The 17,754-nt window shown below is 44.5% G+C and overlaps 1 protein-coding gene, 1 long non-coding RNA gene and 1 pseudogene across 24 annotated transcripts in view; 1 reads left to right on the top strand and 2 right to left on the bottom strand.

The window, feature by feature from the left end:
- Window positions 1-6,795, bottom strand: part of LOC127906138 (striatin-like) — a 55,243-nt pseudogene extending 48,448 nt beyond the window's left edge.
- Window positions 6,796-13,349: 6,554 nt separating this feature from the next.
- On the top strand, window positions 13,350-15,313 carry LOC127915879 (uncharacterized). Of its 23 annotated transcripts, none has more exons than XR_008092790.1 (4): window positions 13,350-13,491; window positions 13,528-14,130; window positions 14,173-14,298; window positions 14,341-15,313. It is a non-coding gene; the product is annotated as an uncharacterized LOC127915879 (long non-coding RNA). The 23 variants fall into 23 exon arrangements; XR_008092793.1 differs by having other exon boundaries at window positions 13,528-14,004; window positions 14,047-14,130; window positions 14,173-15,313; XR_008092789.1 differs by having other exon boundaries at window positions 13,528-13,983; window positions 14,026-14,130; window positions 14,173-15,313.
- Window positions 15,314-15,423: 110 nt separating this feature from the next.
- The window catches only part of heatr5b (HEAT repeat containing 5B), a 151,887-nt gene continuing 149,556 nt past the window's right edge, over window positions 15,424-17,754 (bottom strand). Inside the window, exon 39 of the mRNA XM_052496616.1 lies at window positions 15,424-17,317. Within this exon, the coding sequence (XP_052352576.1) occupies window positions 17,010-17,317 (308 nt within the window). The 3' untranslated portion in view covers window positions 15,424-17,009. The remainder of the gene's footprint in view (window positions 17,318-17,754) is intronic.

Raw genomic sequence — 17,754 nt, forward strand, 5'->3', positions numbered from 1 at the left:
AGCCAGCCAACCTCACAAACACACTAACCATTATTACCAACTTCCGGCTCTTGCAGCATGAGAGGAAACCCTTCGTGTAACAGAACATAGTACGGCGTTGCGTTTCCAACACACAGAGAGAGAAGAGAGAGAAAAGAGAGAGAGAGAAGAGGAAGAGAAGAGGAGAGAGAAGAGAGAGAGAGAGAGAGAAGAGAGAGAGAAGAGAGAGAGAAGAGAGAGAGAAGAGAGAGAGAAGAGAGAGAGAGAAGAGGAAGAGAAGAGAGAGATGAGAGAGAGAGAAGAGGAAGAGAGAGAGTAGAGAGAGAGTAGAGAGAGAGTAGAGAGAGAGAAGAGAGAGAGAAGAGAAGAGAGAGAGAAGAGAGAGAGAAGAGAGAGAGAAGAGAAGAGAGAGAGAAGAGAGAGAGAAGAGAGAGAGTAGAGAGAGAGAAGAGAGAAAGATCTGAAAAGGACAGAATGAACTGAAGTAGAGTTTGGGGCAACACTGTCCAATTTCTACACTGCAGATGGAGAAACCCAGAGCAGTAGTTGTAGCAGCATACTAGCCAACATGTTGTGGGTTGGTTGCACAGCAGCGTAGTACGGAAAAAATGTAACACAGAAACAAGAATTATGGTTCCGCTTTAGAATAATGAGTTCTCTTCTGGACCAGAACCGGATAACATGGCCCTCAACAACAACAACAGGAAGTACAAAGCTCAACATAAAGACCAGGGACATTTATCAACGTTGTGTAGAAACTACTCTAATATACTACTTACGAAACAGAATTTAGAATGTTCGGAGGAATAGAAAAACGCCTGATTTATCAAACAGTCCTACGAGCGTTACACACACACACACACACACACACACACACACACACACACACACACGTAGGAGATAACCATTGGTGAATAGTAATTGTTCGCAGAGTCAGTACACGTGCAAGACTTTGGCTATTTGCATTCATAAACGTCACTAAATAACCATCCATATATGGTCACATTCATCCCTTTAAAGCCTGTGGGAAATATACAATGAAATACAACGGTCACATTCATCCCTTTAAAGCCTGTGGGAAATATACAATGAAATACAACAGCCGTGAAGAGAGACCGAAACGGAGGTGCTCGTATCGGAGAACAACCAAAAGGTTTGCTTTGGCTCGTTCAGTTGTGGTTTGACCAGTAAATATAAAACACAGCTACACAGAGTGGACAATTAGGACAATTTAAGATGCTTTAACAATGGCAAATATACAACTGAGTAGGAAACACTCACCACTAATCCATCCATCCTCTCCACTAATCCATCCATCCATCCTCACCCCTAATTCATCCATCCTCACCCCTAATCCATCCATCCATCCTCACCACTAATCCATCCATCCATCCTCATCCATCCTAATCCCATCCATCCTCACCACTAATCCATCCATCCATCCACCACTAATCCATCCATCCATCCTCACCAATCCATCCAATCCATCCATCCTCACCACTAATCCATCCATCCTCACCACTAATCCATCCATCCATCCTCATAATCCATCCATCCACTAATCCATCCATCCATCCTCACCACTAATCCATCCATCCATCCTCACCACTAATCCATCCATCCTCATCCATCCACCATCCATAATAATCCATCCATCCATCCTCACCACTAATCCATCCATCCACCATCACCACTAATCCATCCATCCATCCACCACCATCCTCACCACTAATCCATCCATCCATCCTCACCACTAATCCATCCATCCATCCTCACCACTAATCCATCCATCCATCCTCACCACTAATCCATCCACCCTCACCACTAATCCATCCATCCATCCTCACCACTAATCCATCCATCCATCCTCACCACTAATCCATCCATCCATCCTCCTCATCCATCTAATCCATCCATCCATCCATCCTCACCACTCCATCACCACTAATCCATCCATAATCCATCCATCCTCACCACTAATCCATCCATCCTCACCACTAATCCATCCATCCATCCTCACCACTAATCCATCCATCCATCCTCACCACTAATCCATCCATCCATCCTCACCACTCCATCCATCCATCCCTCACCACTAATCCATCCATCCACCCACCACTCATCCACTAATCCATCCATCCACCCTCACCACTAATCCATCCATCCATCTCACCATCCATAATCCATCCATCCATCCTCACCACTAATCCATCCATCCACCCTCACCACTAATCCATCCATCCACCACTCCATCCACTAATCCATCCATCCATCCTCACCACTAATCCATCCATCCACCCTCACCACTAATCCATCCATCCATCCTCACCACTAATCCATCCATCCATCCTCACCACCTAATCCATCCATCCATCCATCCTCACCCCTAATCCACCTATCCATCCATCCTCTCCACTAATCCATCCATCCATCCTCACCCCTAATTCATCCATCCTCACCCCTAATCCATCCATCCATCCTCACCACTAATCCATCCATCCTCACCCCTAATCCACCCATCCATCCATCCTCACCACTAATCCATCCATCCATCCTCACCCCTAATCCATCCATCCTCACCCCTAATCCATCCATCCTCACCAATAATCCATCCATCCTCACCACTAATCCATCCATCCATCCTCACCACTAATCCATCCATCCATCCTCACCACTAATCCATCCATCCATCCTCACCACTAATCCATCCATCCTCACCACTAATCCATCCATCCTCCATCCTCACCACTAATCCATCCATCCATCCTCACCACTAATCCATCCATCCATCCTCACCACTAATCCATCCATCCATCCATCCTCACCACTAATCCATCCATCCATCCTCACCACTAATCCATCCATATCCATCCATCCTCACCACTAATCCATCCTCACCACTAATCCATCCATCCACCCTCACCACTAATCCATCCATCCATCCTCACCACTAATCCATCCAAGTATGGCGATAGTGGTATCGTCCCGGCCGTACCTTCCACTACCTAATGACAACACTCAGATAAACCAAATATTTTTTTTATGGAGTCGTAACCTAACCAACTCAAATGGTTTACCCCATGTGAGATTTACACCAGGACACATCTGGAAGAGGGGCAGAGCGATGCAGTAGAGAGTCAGGGGAGATATCATTCAAGATTCAGTCATGAAAGACGTGAAGGCCTACACTGCCCCCAAAAGCCTGTCCCCAAGATACCTAACTCCTGCTGCAAAACACCTAGGTTTAATGCAGACTGTAGCTGGGGATTTCATTTGTCAGATAATTGACTGAATCAAGAGTGGAAGATAAGACAGGAAATGATATATTGTGTACACGAGGACATTAGTTAAGAGGCCACAAATGCTTGGTCCGAACGTAACTGGTCTAGGAACAGTGGGTTAACTGGTCTAGGAACAGTGGGTTAACTGGTCTAGGAACAGTGGGTTAACTGGTCTAGGAACAGTGGGTTAACTGGTCTAGGAACAGGGGGGTTAACTGGTCTAGGAACAGGGGGGTTAACTGGTCTAGGAACAGGGGGGTTAACTGGTCTAGGAACAGTGGGTTAACTGGTCTAGGAACAGGGGGGTTAACTGGTCTAGGAACAGTGGGTTAACTGGTCTAGGAACAGTGGGTTAACTGGTCCGAACGTGAACACGCATCGCATGCGAAACGGTTTTTGGAAACTTAAGGAAAGTATCTTTCACATCAGCAAGAAATTATTTTCTAAAAACATTAAAAAAAAGGTTAAATTACTACACACCTTTATAGTGTTGAGAGTTCAGGTAGGGCCATGAATCCGTGTTAGAGCATCCTGTTAACGGAAGACTAAAAAAAGCGACCGCCTGTGCTAATTATCTATCTTACATGCCCCGAACACCTGTGTGTAACAGAAGGCCGACAGAAATGTGTTGTTACTGAAAAATACTATCAGCTGTAACTGTAACACACCTGGGGCGGCAGGGTGGCCTAGTGGTTAGAGCGTTGGACTAGTAACCGAAAGGTTGCAAGTTCAAATCCCCGAGCTGACAAGGTACAAATCTGTCGTTCTGCCCCTGAACAATGCAGTTAACCCACTGTTCCTAGGCCAGTTAACCCACTGTTCCTAGACCAGTTAACCCACTGTTCCTAGGCCAGTTAACCCACTGTTCCTAGGCCAGTTAACCCACTGTTCCTAGGCCAGTTAACCCACTGTTCCTAGACCAGTTAACCCACTGTTCCTACACCAGTTAACCCACTGTTCCTACACCAGTTAACCCACTGTTCCTACACCAGTTAACCCACTGTTCCTACACCAGTTAACCCACTGTTCCTAGACCAGTTAACCCACTGTTCCTAGACCAGTTAACCCACTGTTCCTAGACCAGTTAACCCACTGTTCCTAGACCAGTTAACCCACTAGGCAGTCATTGAAAATAAGAATTTGTTCTTAACTGACTTGCCTAGTTAAATAAAGGTTTAAAAAAATAAACAGCGGACACTGACTGTATATTTAGCATTTGTGATACGACAGTAAATGGATAAATGTTCCTATAAACGCATTGTAATTGACAATCGAGTCACGTTTAACGTTAGATGGGAGTATTTGGCTGGTTTGGCTAACCAGAGCAGGTCTAATGTTAACTCTCAAAAATTATATAAAAAGGTCCTTGGACCTAAAAAAAAAAAAAAAAGGGTCAATTTGCAGTTACAACATAAACTAATGATCTATACCCACGGATTCCCCATCAGTTTAATTCAACTGTCGTACCCCATCAGCATGTATCAGCTTGTTCGTAAACAATGTAAACAAACACTGTATAGTCTCAAAATGTGGTCTAAACTATAATTGTGTTACCATCGATGGCTAAGTGTATATTATTGGGCTATAGTAGACCCATGCTAGTGTCGCCACTCGCCATATCACCGGGCACCTGGTACACAAGAGAGTGCCATCTGACCTTCCCTTGAACAGCACAGGGCCATCTGAGCTGTCCTTGAACAGCACAGGGCCATCTGAGCTTTCCTTGAACAGCACAGGGCCATCTGAGCTTTCCCTGAACAGCACAGGGCCATCTGAGCTTTCCTTGAACAGCACCAGGCCACCTGAGCTTTCCTTGAACAGCACAGGGCCATCTGAGCTTTCCTTGAACAGCACAGGGCCATCTGAGCTTTCCCTGAACAGCACAGGGCCATCTGAGCTTTCCCTGAACAGCACAGGGCCATCTGAGCTTTCCCTGAACAGCACAGGGCCATCTGAGCTTTCCCTGAACAGCACAGGGCCATCTGAGCTTTCCCTGAACAGCACCAGGCCACCTGAGCTTTCCCTGAACAGCACCAGGCCATCTGAGCTTTCCTTGAACAGCACCAGGCCACCTGAGCTTTCCTTGAACAGCACCAGGCCACCTGAGCTTTCCCTGAACAGCACCAGGCCATCTGAGCTTTCCTTGAACAGCACCAGGCCACCTGAGCTTTCCTTGAACAGCACCAGGCCACCTGACCTTTCCCTGAACAGGACCAGGCCACCTGAGCTTTCCTTGAACAGCACCAGGCCATCTGAGCTTTCCCTGAACAGCACCAGGCCACCTGACCTTTCCCTGAACAGGACCAGGCCACCTGAGCTTTCCTTGAACAGCACCAGGCCATCTGAGCTTTCCTTGAAGTACACAGGTGCCATCTGAACTCAAAATGTCAGGAAGGAGGAAAACCCATGCAGGAAACGTTTGGGTGCCGTACACATTCGTCTATCCTTCAAAAACCGTCTTCAGACGCACACTATACTGGGGCGTTTTTTAAAATGTTTTTTTTTACAAGCATTTCACTACACCCGCAATAACATCTGCTAAATATGGATGTATGTGACCAATACAATTCATTGTGTTGGTGAGATGGCATATATATACTTTCACAGGATGTAATTGCACACAAATACGATTGTTTAAATGGCATTTTACCTAAAAAAAAAACAAGTAGCAGAGAACAGATTGACTAGTCAACCAGTTAGTTACATTATTAGCTGGCTAACTGGTTAGCCACCCTTTTGGGGAATTTTAGCTTGTTTATTCAATAGCTAGTTAGCAAACAAACGTCCCATTTTTTTGGGCGGTACATTAGGTTAGTTAACATTTTTAGTTAACTAGTTTATTTGAACAAAACGACTAGTTAGCTAGCGTGTAAAACTAAACATCGTCCAGAACAAGCTAAATACATAGAGCTAGGCTAGTTAGCGTCTTGTTTGACAATAAAAGAGTGGCTAACTAGTTAGCACATGCTAACCGACCAGGGTGCGCTGCAGCCTTAACTAGTTACAAGATAACTAATACTAAATCACAACAATCACATTGGTGCCACAAAAAAAAACACGACTAGCGTGTTACAAAAAAAATCAGCTAGCAGTATAATTTATAATTTTATTTTTTTTCAATCATCTGAAAGTGAATTAAATATAAAGTTAATTCACCTGCAATTCGGCCCGATCTACCTCCCATTGAGCCCGGTCCACCTCGAAACGAGCCCATTCGTGTTGCAGGAAGTGTAGGATCCCCGGGATGCTGTACGGAGACCTGTCCGCCTCCCCTGCATCCCCCTCCGGTAGCAGTACCTTCCCCACACCGGATAAAATCGAGTTATTGTTGTTGTTGAAGAAAACACCGGGCCCTGCCTGTTCGTCCATGGCCGGGCTCGGTTCGGGTCAAGAACAGATATCTCCTCGTCGTTGTTGTTGTTGTGTCCTTGCTCCTTCGTGAGGTCTAGATATAGTTTAGCTACGGTAAGAGAGAGCGGAAGAGCAGAAACAAACCGCGGGTTTGTCGACAAGTCTTCTGGAGGAACTGCGCGCGCACTTTCTGACAGCTTTACCGTCATCGACCCGACGTCAGAGAACGTGATCACTCCCACACCATATAAGGATGTGGAGGTGGTCCGAGAAAACACAAGCAGGACCCATGTCAATCAAATGTTATTTGTCACATACACACACACACACACACACACACACACACACACACATATATATATATATATATATATATATATATATATATATAAAATATATGCTCACCGGATGTCATTGCAGGTGTAGCGAAATGGTTGTGTGTTTCTAGTTTATAACAGTGTAGTAATATCTTAACAATTCACAACAATACACACAACCTAAAAGTGAAATCATGGAATTAACGAATACATAAATATTAGGATGAGCAGTGTCTGCGTGGCATAGACTAAAATAGATTACAGTATGTATATATATATATATGAGATGAGTAAAGCAAAAAATATGTAAACATTATTAAAGTGGCTAGTGATTTCAAGTTTATGTATATGGGGCAGCAACCTCTTAAGGTGCAGGGTAACGTAACCGGGTGGAACCGGCTCGTGATGGCTGTTTAACAGCCTGATGGCCTTCAGATAGCTGTTTTTCAGTCTCTCTGGCTCCCAGCTTTGATGCAGCTGTACTGACCGCGCCTTCTGGGTGATAACGGGGTGAACTGGCCGTGGCTCGGCTGGTTGTAAAAATAAATCTTTCATTTTGAACCTACACAACTTGTTGGGAGCGGCACAGGCTCATCCACAGACCGCCTGGGGAACTTTAGATACCGTCTTCAAGCGCACAACCGCCCTGTCGTCGATCCCATTGAGGGAGTTCGATTAGACTGAACCGGATAATCCGTATGCTGCACCTGGAGAAAGCGGCGAGGGAAGAAAACGCCGGGCCCCGCCTGTTCGAACATAACCGGGTTGGTAATAATGTCAAGCACAAAAGCCTGATGTATAGTTCAGATACATACAGAATCCAAGTAAAATTATCTGTTTTTATAAAGAGCAAAGCACTTTTGCATTTGGAAACATTTACTCCGAACTCATTACTCCACACGCTTCACGTGCATCACTTGTTTTCAGCCCTCGGCTCTTGACGGGGCACATGGCTCACGCCCGGTTTCAAAACAAATCCAATCAAACGCTATCCCGTTCCCCCAGGGCATTAATCTCCTCATTGATAACCTTTCAAAAACATCTCTTCTCTATTTATCTTATTTAACTAGGCAAGTCAGTTAAGAACAAATTCTTATTTTCAATGACGGCCTAGGAACAGTGGGTTAACTGGGGCAGGACGACAGATTTGTACCTTGTCAGCCCATCACATATAACTAACTATACGATACACTATTATCAGTAGCCTATATGGCACAGCAATATAATTGTCAGAAATATTAAAATGTAATACACGAGGAAACTTTATTGACATGATACATTCTCCAATAGCTGTAAATGGTCACCATAACCGTCTCTGGGCCAGGAGCTTTGAGCTCTCATTGTAGTTTGATATCCTACACCTGATTCAACCTCTGTGTGCAGTTGTACAAGAAAAACACATTAACTCAGTAACATTTGGAGCAAAAACAGAAGTGGGGAAAAAAGTGTAGAATAGGTGAAAAACCAACTTTATTGACCGTGGGTCGTGGTTTGACTTTATTAACTGTGGGTCGTAGTTTGACTTTATTAACTGTGGGTCGTGGTTTGACTTTATTGACTGTGGGTCGTGGTTTGACTTTATTAACTGTGGGTCGTGGTTTGACTTTATTAACTGTGGGTCGTGGTTTGACTTTATTGACTGTGGGTCGTGGTTTGACTTTATTGACCGTGGGTCGTGGTTTGACTTTATTGACTGTGGGTCGTGGTTTGACTTTATTAACTGTGGGTCGTGGTTTGACTTTATTAACTGTGGGTCGTGGTTTGACTTTATTGACTGTGGGTCGTGGTTTGACTTTATTAACTGTGGGTCGTGGTTTGACTTTATTAACTGTGGGTCGTGGTTTGACTTTATTGACTGTGGGTCGTGGTTTGACTTTATTGACTGTGGGTCGTGGTTTGACTTTATTGACTGTGGGTCGTGGTTTGACTTTATTAACTGTGGGTCGTGGTTTGACTTTATTGACTGTGGGTCGTGGTTTGACTTTATTAACTGTGGGTCGTGGTTTGACTTTATTGACTGTGGGTCGTGGTTTGACTTTATTGACCGTGGGTCGTGGTTTGACTTTATTGACCGTGGGTCGTGGTTTGACTTTATTAACTGTGGGTCGTGGTTTGACTTTATTAACTGTGGGTCGTGGTTTGACTTTATTGACTGTGGGTCGTGGTTTGACTTTATTAACTGTGGGTCGTGGTTTGACTTTATTAACTGTGGGTCGTGGTTTGACTTTATTGACTGTGGGTCGTGGTTTGACTTTATTGACTGTGGGTCGTGGTTTGACTTTATTGACTGTGGGTCGTGGTTTGACTTTATTAACTGTGGGTCGTGGTTTGACTTTATTGACTGTGGGTCGTGGTTTGACTTTATTAACTGTGGGTCGTGGTTTGACTTTATTGACTGTGGGTCGTGGTTTGACTTTATTGACCGTGGGTCGTGGTTTGACTTTGACTGTGGGTCGTGGTTTGACTTTATTAACTGTGGGTCGTGGTTTGACTTTATTAACTGTGGGTCGTGGTTTGACTTTATTGACTGTGGGTCGTGGTTTGACTTTATTAACTGTGGGTCGTGGTTTGACTTTATTAACTGTGGGTCGTGGTTTGACTTTATTGACTGTGGGTCGTGGTTTGACTTTATTGACTGTGGGTCGTGGTTTGACTTTATTGACTGTGGGTCGTGGTTTGACTTTATTAACTGTGGGTCGTGGTTTGACTTTATTGACTGTGGGTCGTGGTTTGACTTTATTAACTGTGGGTCGTGGTTTGACTTTATTGACTGTGGGTCGTGGTTTGACTTTATTGACTGTGGGTCGTGGTTTGACTTTATTGACTGTGGGTCGTGGTTTGACTTTATTAACTGTGGGTCGTGGTTTGACTTTATTAACTGTGGGTCGTGGTTTGACTTTATTGACTGTGGGTCGTGGTTTGACTTTATTAACTGTGGGTCGTGGTTTGACTTTATTAACTGTGGGTCGTGGTTTGACTTTATTGACTGTGGGTCGTGGTTTGACTTTATTGACTGTGGGTCGTGGTTTGACTTTATTGACTGTGGGTCGTGGTTTGACTTTATTAACTGTGGGTCGTGGTTTGACTTTATTGACTGTGGGTCGTGGTTTGACTTTATTAACTGTGGGTCGTGGTTTGACTTTATTGACTGTGGGTCGTGGTTTGACTTTATTGACTGTGGGTCGTGCTTTGACTTTATTGACTGTGGGTCGTGGTTTGACTTTATTGACTGTGGGTCGTGGTTTGACTTTATTGACTGTGGGTCGTGGTTTGACTTTATTGACTGTGGGTCGTGGTTTGACTTTATTGACTGTGGGTCGTGGTTTGACTTTATTGACTGTGGGTCGTGGTTTGACTTTATTGACTGTGGGTCGTGGTTTGACTTTATTGACTGTGGGTCGTGGTTTGACTTTATTAACTGTGGGTAGTGGTTTGACTTTATTAACTGTGGGTCGTGGTTTGACTTTATTAACTGTGGGTAGTGGTTTGACTTTATTGACTGTGGGTAGTGGTTTGACTTTATTAACTGTGGGTAGTGGTTTGACTTTATTAACTGTGGGTAGTGGTTTGACTTTATTAACTGTGGGTAGTGGTTTGACTTTATTAACTGTGGGTAGTGGTTTGACTTTATTAACTGTGGGTAGTGGTTTGACTTTATTAACTGTGGGTAGTGGTTTGACTTTATTAACTGTGGGTAGTGGTTTGACTTTATTAACTGTGGGTAGTGGTTTGACTTTATTAACTGTGGGTCGTGGTTTGACTTTATTAACTGTGGGTAGTGGTTTGACTTTATTAACTGTGGGTAGTGGTTTGACTTTATTAACTGTTCCCAGTGGTTTGACTTTATTAACTGTGGGTAGTGGTTTGACTTTATTAACTGTGGGTAGTGGTTTGACTTTATTAACTGTGGGTCGTGGTTTGACTTTATTAACTGTGGGTAGTGGTTTGACTTTATTAACTGTGGGTAGTGGTTTGACTTTATTAACTGTGGGTAGTGGTTTGACTTTATTAACTGTGGGTCGTGGTTTGACTTTATTAACTGTGGGTAGTGGTTTGACTTTATTAACTGTGGGTAGTGGTTTGACTTTATTAACTGTGGGTAGTGGTTTGACTTTATTAACTGTGGGTAGTGGTTTGACTTTATTAACTGTGGGTCGTGGTTTGACTTTATTAACTGTGGGTAGTGGTTTGACTTTATTAACTGTGGGTAGTGGTTTGACTTTATTAACTGTGGGTAGTGGTTTGACTTTATTAACTGTGGGTAGTGGTTTGACTTTATTAACTGTGGGTAGTGGTTTGACTTTATTAACTGTGGGTCGTCGTTTGACTTTATTAACTGTGGGTAGTGGTTTGACTTTATTGACTGTGGGTCGTGGTTTGACTTTATTGACTGTGGGTCGTGGTTTGACTTTATTGACTGTGGGTCGTGGTTTGACTTTATTGACTGTGGGTCGTGGTTTGACTTTATTGACTGTGGGTCGTGGTTTGACTTTATTGACTGTGGGTCGTGGTTTGACTTTATTGACTGTGGGTCGTGGTTTGACTTTATTAACTGTGGGTAGTGGTTTGACTTTATTAACTGTGGGTCGTGGTTTGACTTTATTGACTGTGGGTCGTGGTTTGACTTTATTGACTGTGGGTCGTGGTTTGACTTTATTAACTGTGGGTCGTGGTTTGACTTTATTAACTGTGGGTCGTGGTTTGACTTTATTGACTGTGGGTCGTGGTTTGACTTTATTAACTGTGGGTCGTGGTTTGACTTTATTAACTGTGGGTCGTGGTTTGACTTTATTAACTGTGGGTCGTGGTTTGACTTTATTGACTGTGGGTCGTGGTTTGACTTTATTAACTGTGGGTCGTGTTTTGACTTTATTGACTGTGGGTCGTGCTTTGACTTTATTGACTGTGGGTCGTGGTTTGACTTTATTAACTGTGGGTCGTGGTTTGACTTTATTAACTGTGGGTCGTGGTTTGACTTTATTGACTGTGGGTCGTGGTTTGACTTTATTGACTGTGGGTCGTGGTTTGACTTTATTAACTGTGGGTCGTGGTTTGACTTTATCGACTGTGGGTCGTGGTTTCACTTTATTAACTGTGGGTCGTGGTTTCACTTTATTAACTGTGGGTCGTGGTTTGACTTTATTGACTGTGGGTCGTGGTTTGACTTTATTGACTGTGGGTCGTGGTTTGACTTTATTAACTGTGGGTCGTGGTTTGACTTTATTGACTGTGGGTCGTGGTTTGACTTTATTAACTGTGGGTCGTGGTTTGACTTTATTAACTGTGGGTCGTGGTTTGACTTTATTGACTGTGGGTCGTGGTTTGACTTTATTGACTGTGGGTAGTGGTTTGACTTTATTAACTGTGGGTAGTGGTTTGACTTTATTAACTGTGGGTAGTGGTTTGACTTTATTGACTGTGGGTCGTAATTTGACTTTATTGACTGTGGGTCGTAATTTGACTTTATTGACTGTGGGTCGTGGTTTGACTTTATTAACTGTGGGTCGTGATTCGACTTTATTGACTGTGGGTCGTGGTTTGACTTTATTAACTGTGGGTCGTGATTTGACTTTATTGACTGTGGGTCGTGGTTTGACTTTATTAACTGTGGGTAGTGTTTTGACTTTATTAACTGTGGGTAGTGTTTTGACTTTATTAACTGTGGGTAGTGGTTTGACTTTATTGACTGTGGGTAGTGGTTTCACTTTATTAGTTGTGGGTCGTACGTGACTTCATTAACTGTGGGTCGTACGTGACTTCATTAACTGTGGGTCGTACATGACTTCATTAACTGTGGGTCGTACGTGACTTCATTAACTGTGGGTCGTACGTGACTTCATTAACTGTGGGTCGTACGTGACTTCATTAACTGTGGGTCGTACGTGACTTCATTAACTGTGGGTCGTACGTGACTTCATTAACTGTGGGTCGTACGTGACTTCATTAACTGTGGGTCGTACGTGACTTCATTAACTGTGGGTAGTGACTTCATCAACTGTGGGTAGTGACTTCATTAACTGTGGGTCGTACGTGACTTCATCAACTGTGGGTAGTGACTTCATCAACTGTGGGTAGTACGCGACTTCATCAACTGTGGGTAGTAACTTCATCAACTGTGGGTAGTGACTTCATCAACTGTGGGTAGTGACTTCATCAACTCTGGGTAGTGACTCATGAGTTGATATGCCTTGTTAGCGTAACATTGTTTTGTTGACATTATCATCCCACTCGTGAAGTTCACAATCTGATTTTTCAGGTCCTTTTTTAAATGTATCTTTATATTTACCTTTAAATAACAACCAACTATTTACAGGCAATCAAAAAAGAATATTAAATCATTACTTCATCTTCCAAACAATCTTTCCCGTAGATTTTTTCCGTCAGAAGTCATGCATCCCATGTTAGCATGGATCATCACATAGCAGGTAATGTTCCTCAGTAGAACTCTGTCTCTCTCAAACAGGGGATGTTGTTAAGGACTGGTCTGTGAGGTCTATTTAATGTGTTGTAAAGGACTGGTCTGTGAGGTCTATTTAATGTGTTGTAAAGGACTGGTCTGTGAGGTCTATTTAATGTGTTGTGAAGGACTGGTCTGTGAGGTCTATTTAATACACAGGATCATGTATTATTAAAAAGGATGTCTTGGGTGACGTTTAAAGCCTCAAGACAAGAACATCGAAGGTAGACCCTTTTTACTTACAGGTAGACCCATTTTACTTACAGGGTCTTTTTACTTACAGGTAGACCCATTTTACTTACAGGTAGACCCTTTTTACTTACAGGTAGACCCATTTTACTTACAGGTAGACCCATTTTACTTACAGGTAGACCCATTTTACTTACAGGTAGACCCATTTTACTTACAGGTAGACCCATTTTACTTACAGGTAGACCCATTTTACTTACAGGTAGACCCTTTTTACTTACAGGTAGACCCATTTTACTTACAGGTAGACCCATTTTACTTACAGGTAGACCCATTTTACTTACAGGTAGACCCATTTTACTTACAGGTAGACCCATTTTACTTACAGGTAGACCCATTTTACTTACAGGTAGACCCATTTTACTTACAGGTAGACCCTTTTTACTTACAGGTAGACCCTTTTTACTTACAGGTAGACCCTTTTTACTTACAGGTAGACCCTTTTTACTTACAGGTAGACCCTTTTTACTTACAGGTAGACCCTTTTTACTTACAGGTAGACCCATTTTACTTACAGGTAGACCCATTTTACTTACAGGTAGACCCTTTTTACTTACAGGTAGACCCTTTTTACTTACAGGTAGACCCTTTTTACTTACAGGTAGACCCATTTTACTTACAGGTAGACCCATTTTACTTACAGGTAGACCCATTTTACTTACAGGTAGACCCTTTTTACTTACAGGTAGACCCTTTTTACTTACAGGTAGACCCATTTTACTTACAGGTAGACCCTTTTTACTTACAGGTAGACCCTTTTTACTTACAGGTAGACCCATTTTCTGCTCAAGTTTCCACATGCAACAAACACATTCCATTACAAACATCCGCATCAGTGAACCCAGTCTTACAGTGGACACAGCCATGTTGACACATCAGCCTTAACAAACGCTGTAACCAAGACTCACGGAGTACAAGAGTCCGCGCAGAATGATGACGTCAGACCAATAAGGAAGCAAATACAGAACAAACTATACTCAGTTAAATTCTTTTGAAGTAGGTCCCTTATATTCAATGGAAAGAGTCCCAAATGGCATCCTATATTCCCTAAATAGTGCACTACTCTGGTCAAAAAGGGGAGTGCACGACTCTGGTCAAAGGGGAGTGCACTACTCTGGTCAAAAGGGAGTGCACTACTCTGGTCAAAAGGGAGTGCACTACTCTGGTCAAAAGGGAGTGCACTACTCTGGTCAAAAGGGAGTGCACTACTCTGGTCAAAAGGGAGTGCACTACTCTGGTCAAAAGGGAGTGCACTACTCTGGTCAAAAGGGAGTGCACTACTCTGGTCAAAAGGGAGTGCACTACTCTGGTCAAAAGGGAGTGCACTACTCTGGTCAAAAGGGAGTGCACTACTCTGGTCAAAAGGGAGTGCACTACTCTGGTCAAAAGGGAGTGCACTACTCTGGTCAAAAGGGAGTGCACTACTCTGGTCAAAAGGGAGTGCACTGCTCTGGTCAAAGGGAGTGCACTACTCTGGTCAAAAGGGAGTGCTCTACTCTGGTCAAAAGGGAGTGCACTACTCTGGTCAAAGGGAGTGCACTACTCTGGTCAAAAGGGAGTGCTCTACTCTGGTCAAAAGGGAGTGCTCTACTCTGGTCAAAAGGGAGTGCACTACTCTGGTCAAAAGGGAGTGCACTACTCTGGTCAAAGGGAGTGCACTACTCTGGTCAAAGGGAGTGCACTACATAGGGAATAGCATGCCATTTAAGATGTAAAAATGAGATCCATCTCTAAAATTGTAACAATACATTCAAATGACATCAAAAGCAGAAAACTCTCTCTACAGGGGTTGTGGAAGTGGATATTAAAACACCCTTTAATGATATTTACATACTTTATTATTATAATATTTATTTTACCTTTATTTAACTTGGTAAGTCAGTTAAGAACAAATTCTTATTTTCAGTGACGGCCTAGGAACAGTGGGTTAACTGCCTGTTCAGGGGCAGGACGACAGATTTCTACCTTGTCAGCTCGGGGATTCGATCTTGCAACCTTTCGGTTACTAGTCCAACGCTCTAGCCACTAGGCTACCTGCCGACCCTACACCCTAACCACTAGACTACCTGCCGTCCCTACACCCTAACCACTAGACTACCTGCCGACCCTACACTATAACCACTAGACTACCTGCCGTCCCTACACCCTAACCACTAGGCTACCTGCCGACCCTACACCCTAACCACTAGACTACCTGCCGACCCTACACTCTAACCACTAGACTACCTACCGTCCCTACACTCTAACCACTAGGCTACCTACCGTCCCTCCACTCTAACCACTAGGCTACCTACCGCCCCTACACTCTAACCACTAGACTACCTACCATCCCTACACTCTAACCACTAGACTACCTGCCGTCCCTACACTCTAACCACCAGGCTACCTACCGTCCCTACACTCTAACCACTAGACTACCTGCCTCCCCCTCTAACCACTAGGCTACCTGCCGTCCCTACACTCTAACCACTAGGCTACCTGCCGTCCCTACACTCTAACCACTAGGCTACCTGCCGTCCCTACACTCTAACCACTAGACTACCTGCCGTCCCTACACTCTAACCACTAGACTACCTGCCGTCACTACACTCTAACCACTAGGCTACCTGCCGTCCCTACACTCTAACCACTAGACTACCTGCCGTCACTACACTCTAACCACTAGGCTACCTGCCGTCCCTACACTCTAACCACTAGACTACCTGCCGTCACTACACTCTAACCACTAGACTACCTGCCGTCCCTACACTCTAACCACTAGGCTACCTGCCGTCCCTACACTCTAACCACTAGACTACCTGCCGTCACTACACTCTAACCACTAGACTACCTGCCGTCCCTACACTCTAACCACTAGACTACCTGCCATCCCTCCCCTCTAACCACTAGACTACCTGCCGTCCCTACACTCTAACCACTAGACTACCTGCCATCCCTCCCCTCTAACCACTAGACTACCTGCCGTCCCTACACTCTAACCACTAGACTACCTGCCGTCCCTACACTCTAACCACTAGACTACCTGCCATCCCTCCCCTCTAACCACTAGACTACCTGCCGTCCCTACACTCTAACCACTAGACTACCTGCCGTCCCTCCACTCTAACCACTAGACTACCTACCGTCCCTACACTCTAACCACTAGACTACCTGCCGTCCCTACACTCTAACCACTAGGCTACCTACCGTCCCTCCACTCTAACCACTAGACTACCTACTGTCCCTCCACTCTAACCACTAGACTACCTGCCGACTTCAAGAAAACTAAGTAGAAAAATCTCATCCACCGAGAACCAAGTTAAATAAAGAACATCTTAGAGACGTATCAGACGACATTACACCAGGATGATAAAGTATTCTGCATTTCAGGGATATTTAGAAGAAACTTGTTTTGAGTTTGATGGTGGGCGCGGCCTGCACAGTTGGCTGGGCCAATAGGGCTGCTGCTTTGGCTTTGCTGCTCGCCTGATTGGCTCTGACGGCCGACTCAAGGCGGGTCTTGAGCTCAGGTGCAGCTCCAATCACTGTCTTGAAGGCAGCTGGGTAGAGGGGTCCGATCCGCATCAGGTTCTGGAGAGCAAACTCATGTAGGCCCTTGGAGGCAGGAGGAGCAGAGGAGAAGGCCTTGTCATCCAGGAGATAGGAGACCAGGGTGGGGACGAGCAGAGCTAGCAACTGTACCCCTGTTGAAGAGAGGGAACCGGGTGGAGACGTAGTGAGGGAGGGAAACGGGGAGAGGGGGGGAAACGGGAGAGGGAGGAAATGGGGAGAGGGGGGGGAAACGGGGAGAGGGAGGAAATGGGGAGAGGGAAACGGGGAGAGGGGGGGGGGAACGGGGAGATGGAGGAAAACGGGGAGAGGGAGGGAAACGGGGAGAGGGAGGGAAACGGGGAGAGGGAAGGGAAGAGAAAGAGAGACAAACATTGATGCATCTTGTTAGTTAACATTTGCTCTATGAAGAAAATGGATCAGTATCTCAGACTGAGAGGACATCAAATACTGTGATTCATAAAGATTAGTCTGACCTACAGTACAGAGGAGAATCAACTAATACATATTGGAGGCATGAGAACACCTGAACTCTCACAGTCCAGCTGCTCTACTCCACACCGAGTCTAAA

The sequence above is a fragment of the Oncorhynchus keta genome, chromosome 3, assembly GCF_023373465.1.
Source record: "Oncorhynchus keta strain PuntledgeMale-10-30-2019 chromosome 3, Oket_V2, whole genome shotgun sequence".
NCBI lineage: Eukaryota > Metazoa > Chordata > Actinopteri > Salmoniformes > Salmonidae > Oncorhynchus > Oncorhynchus keta.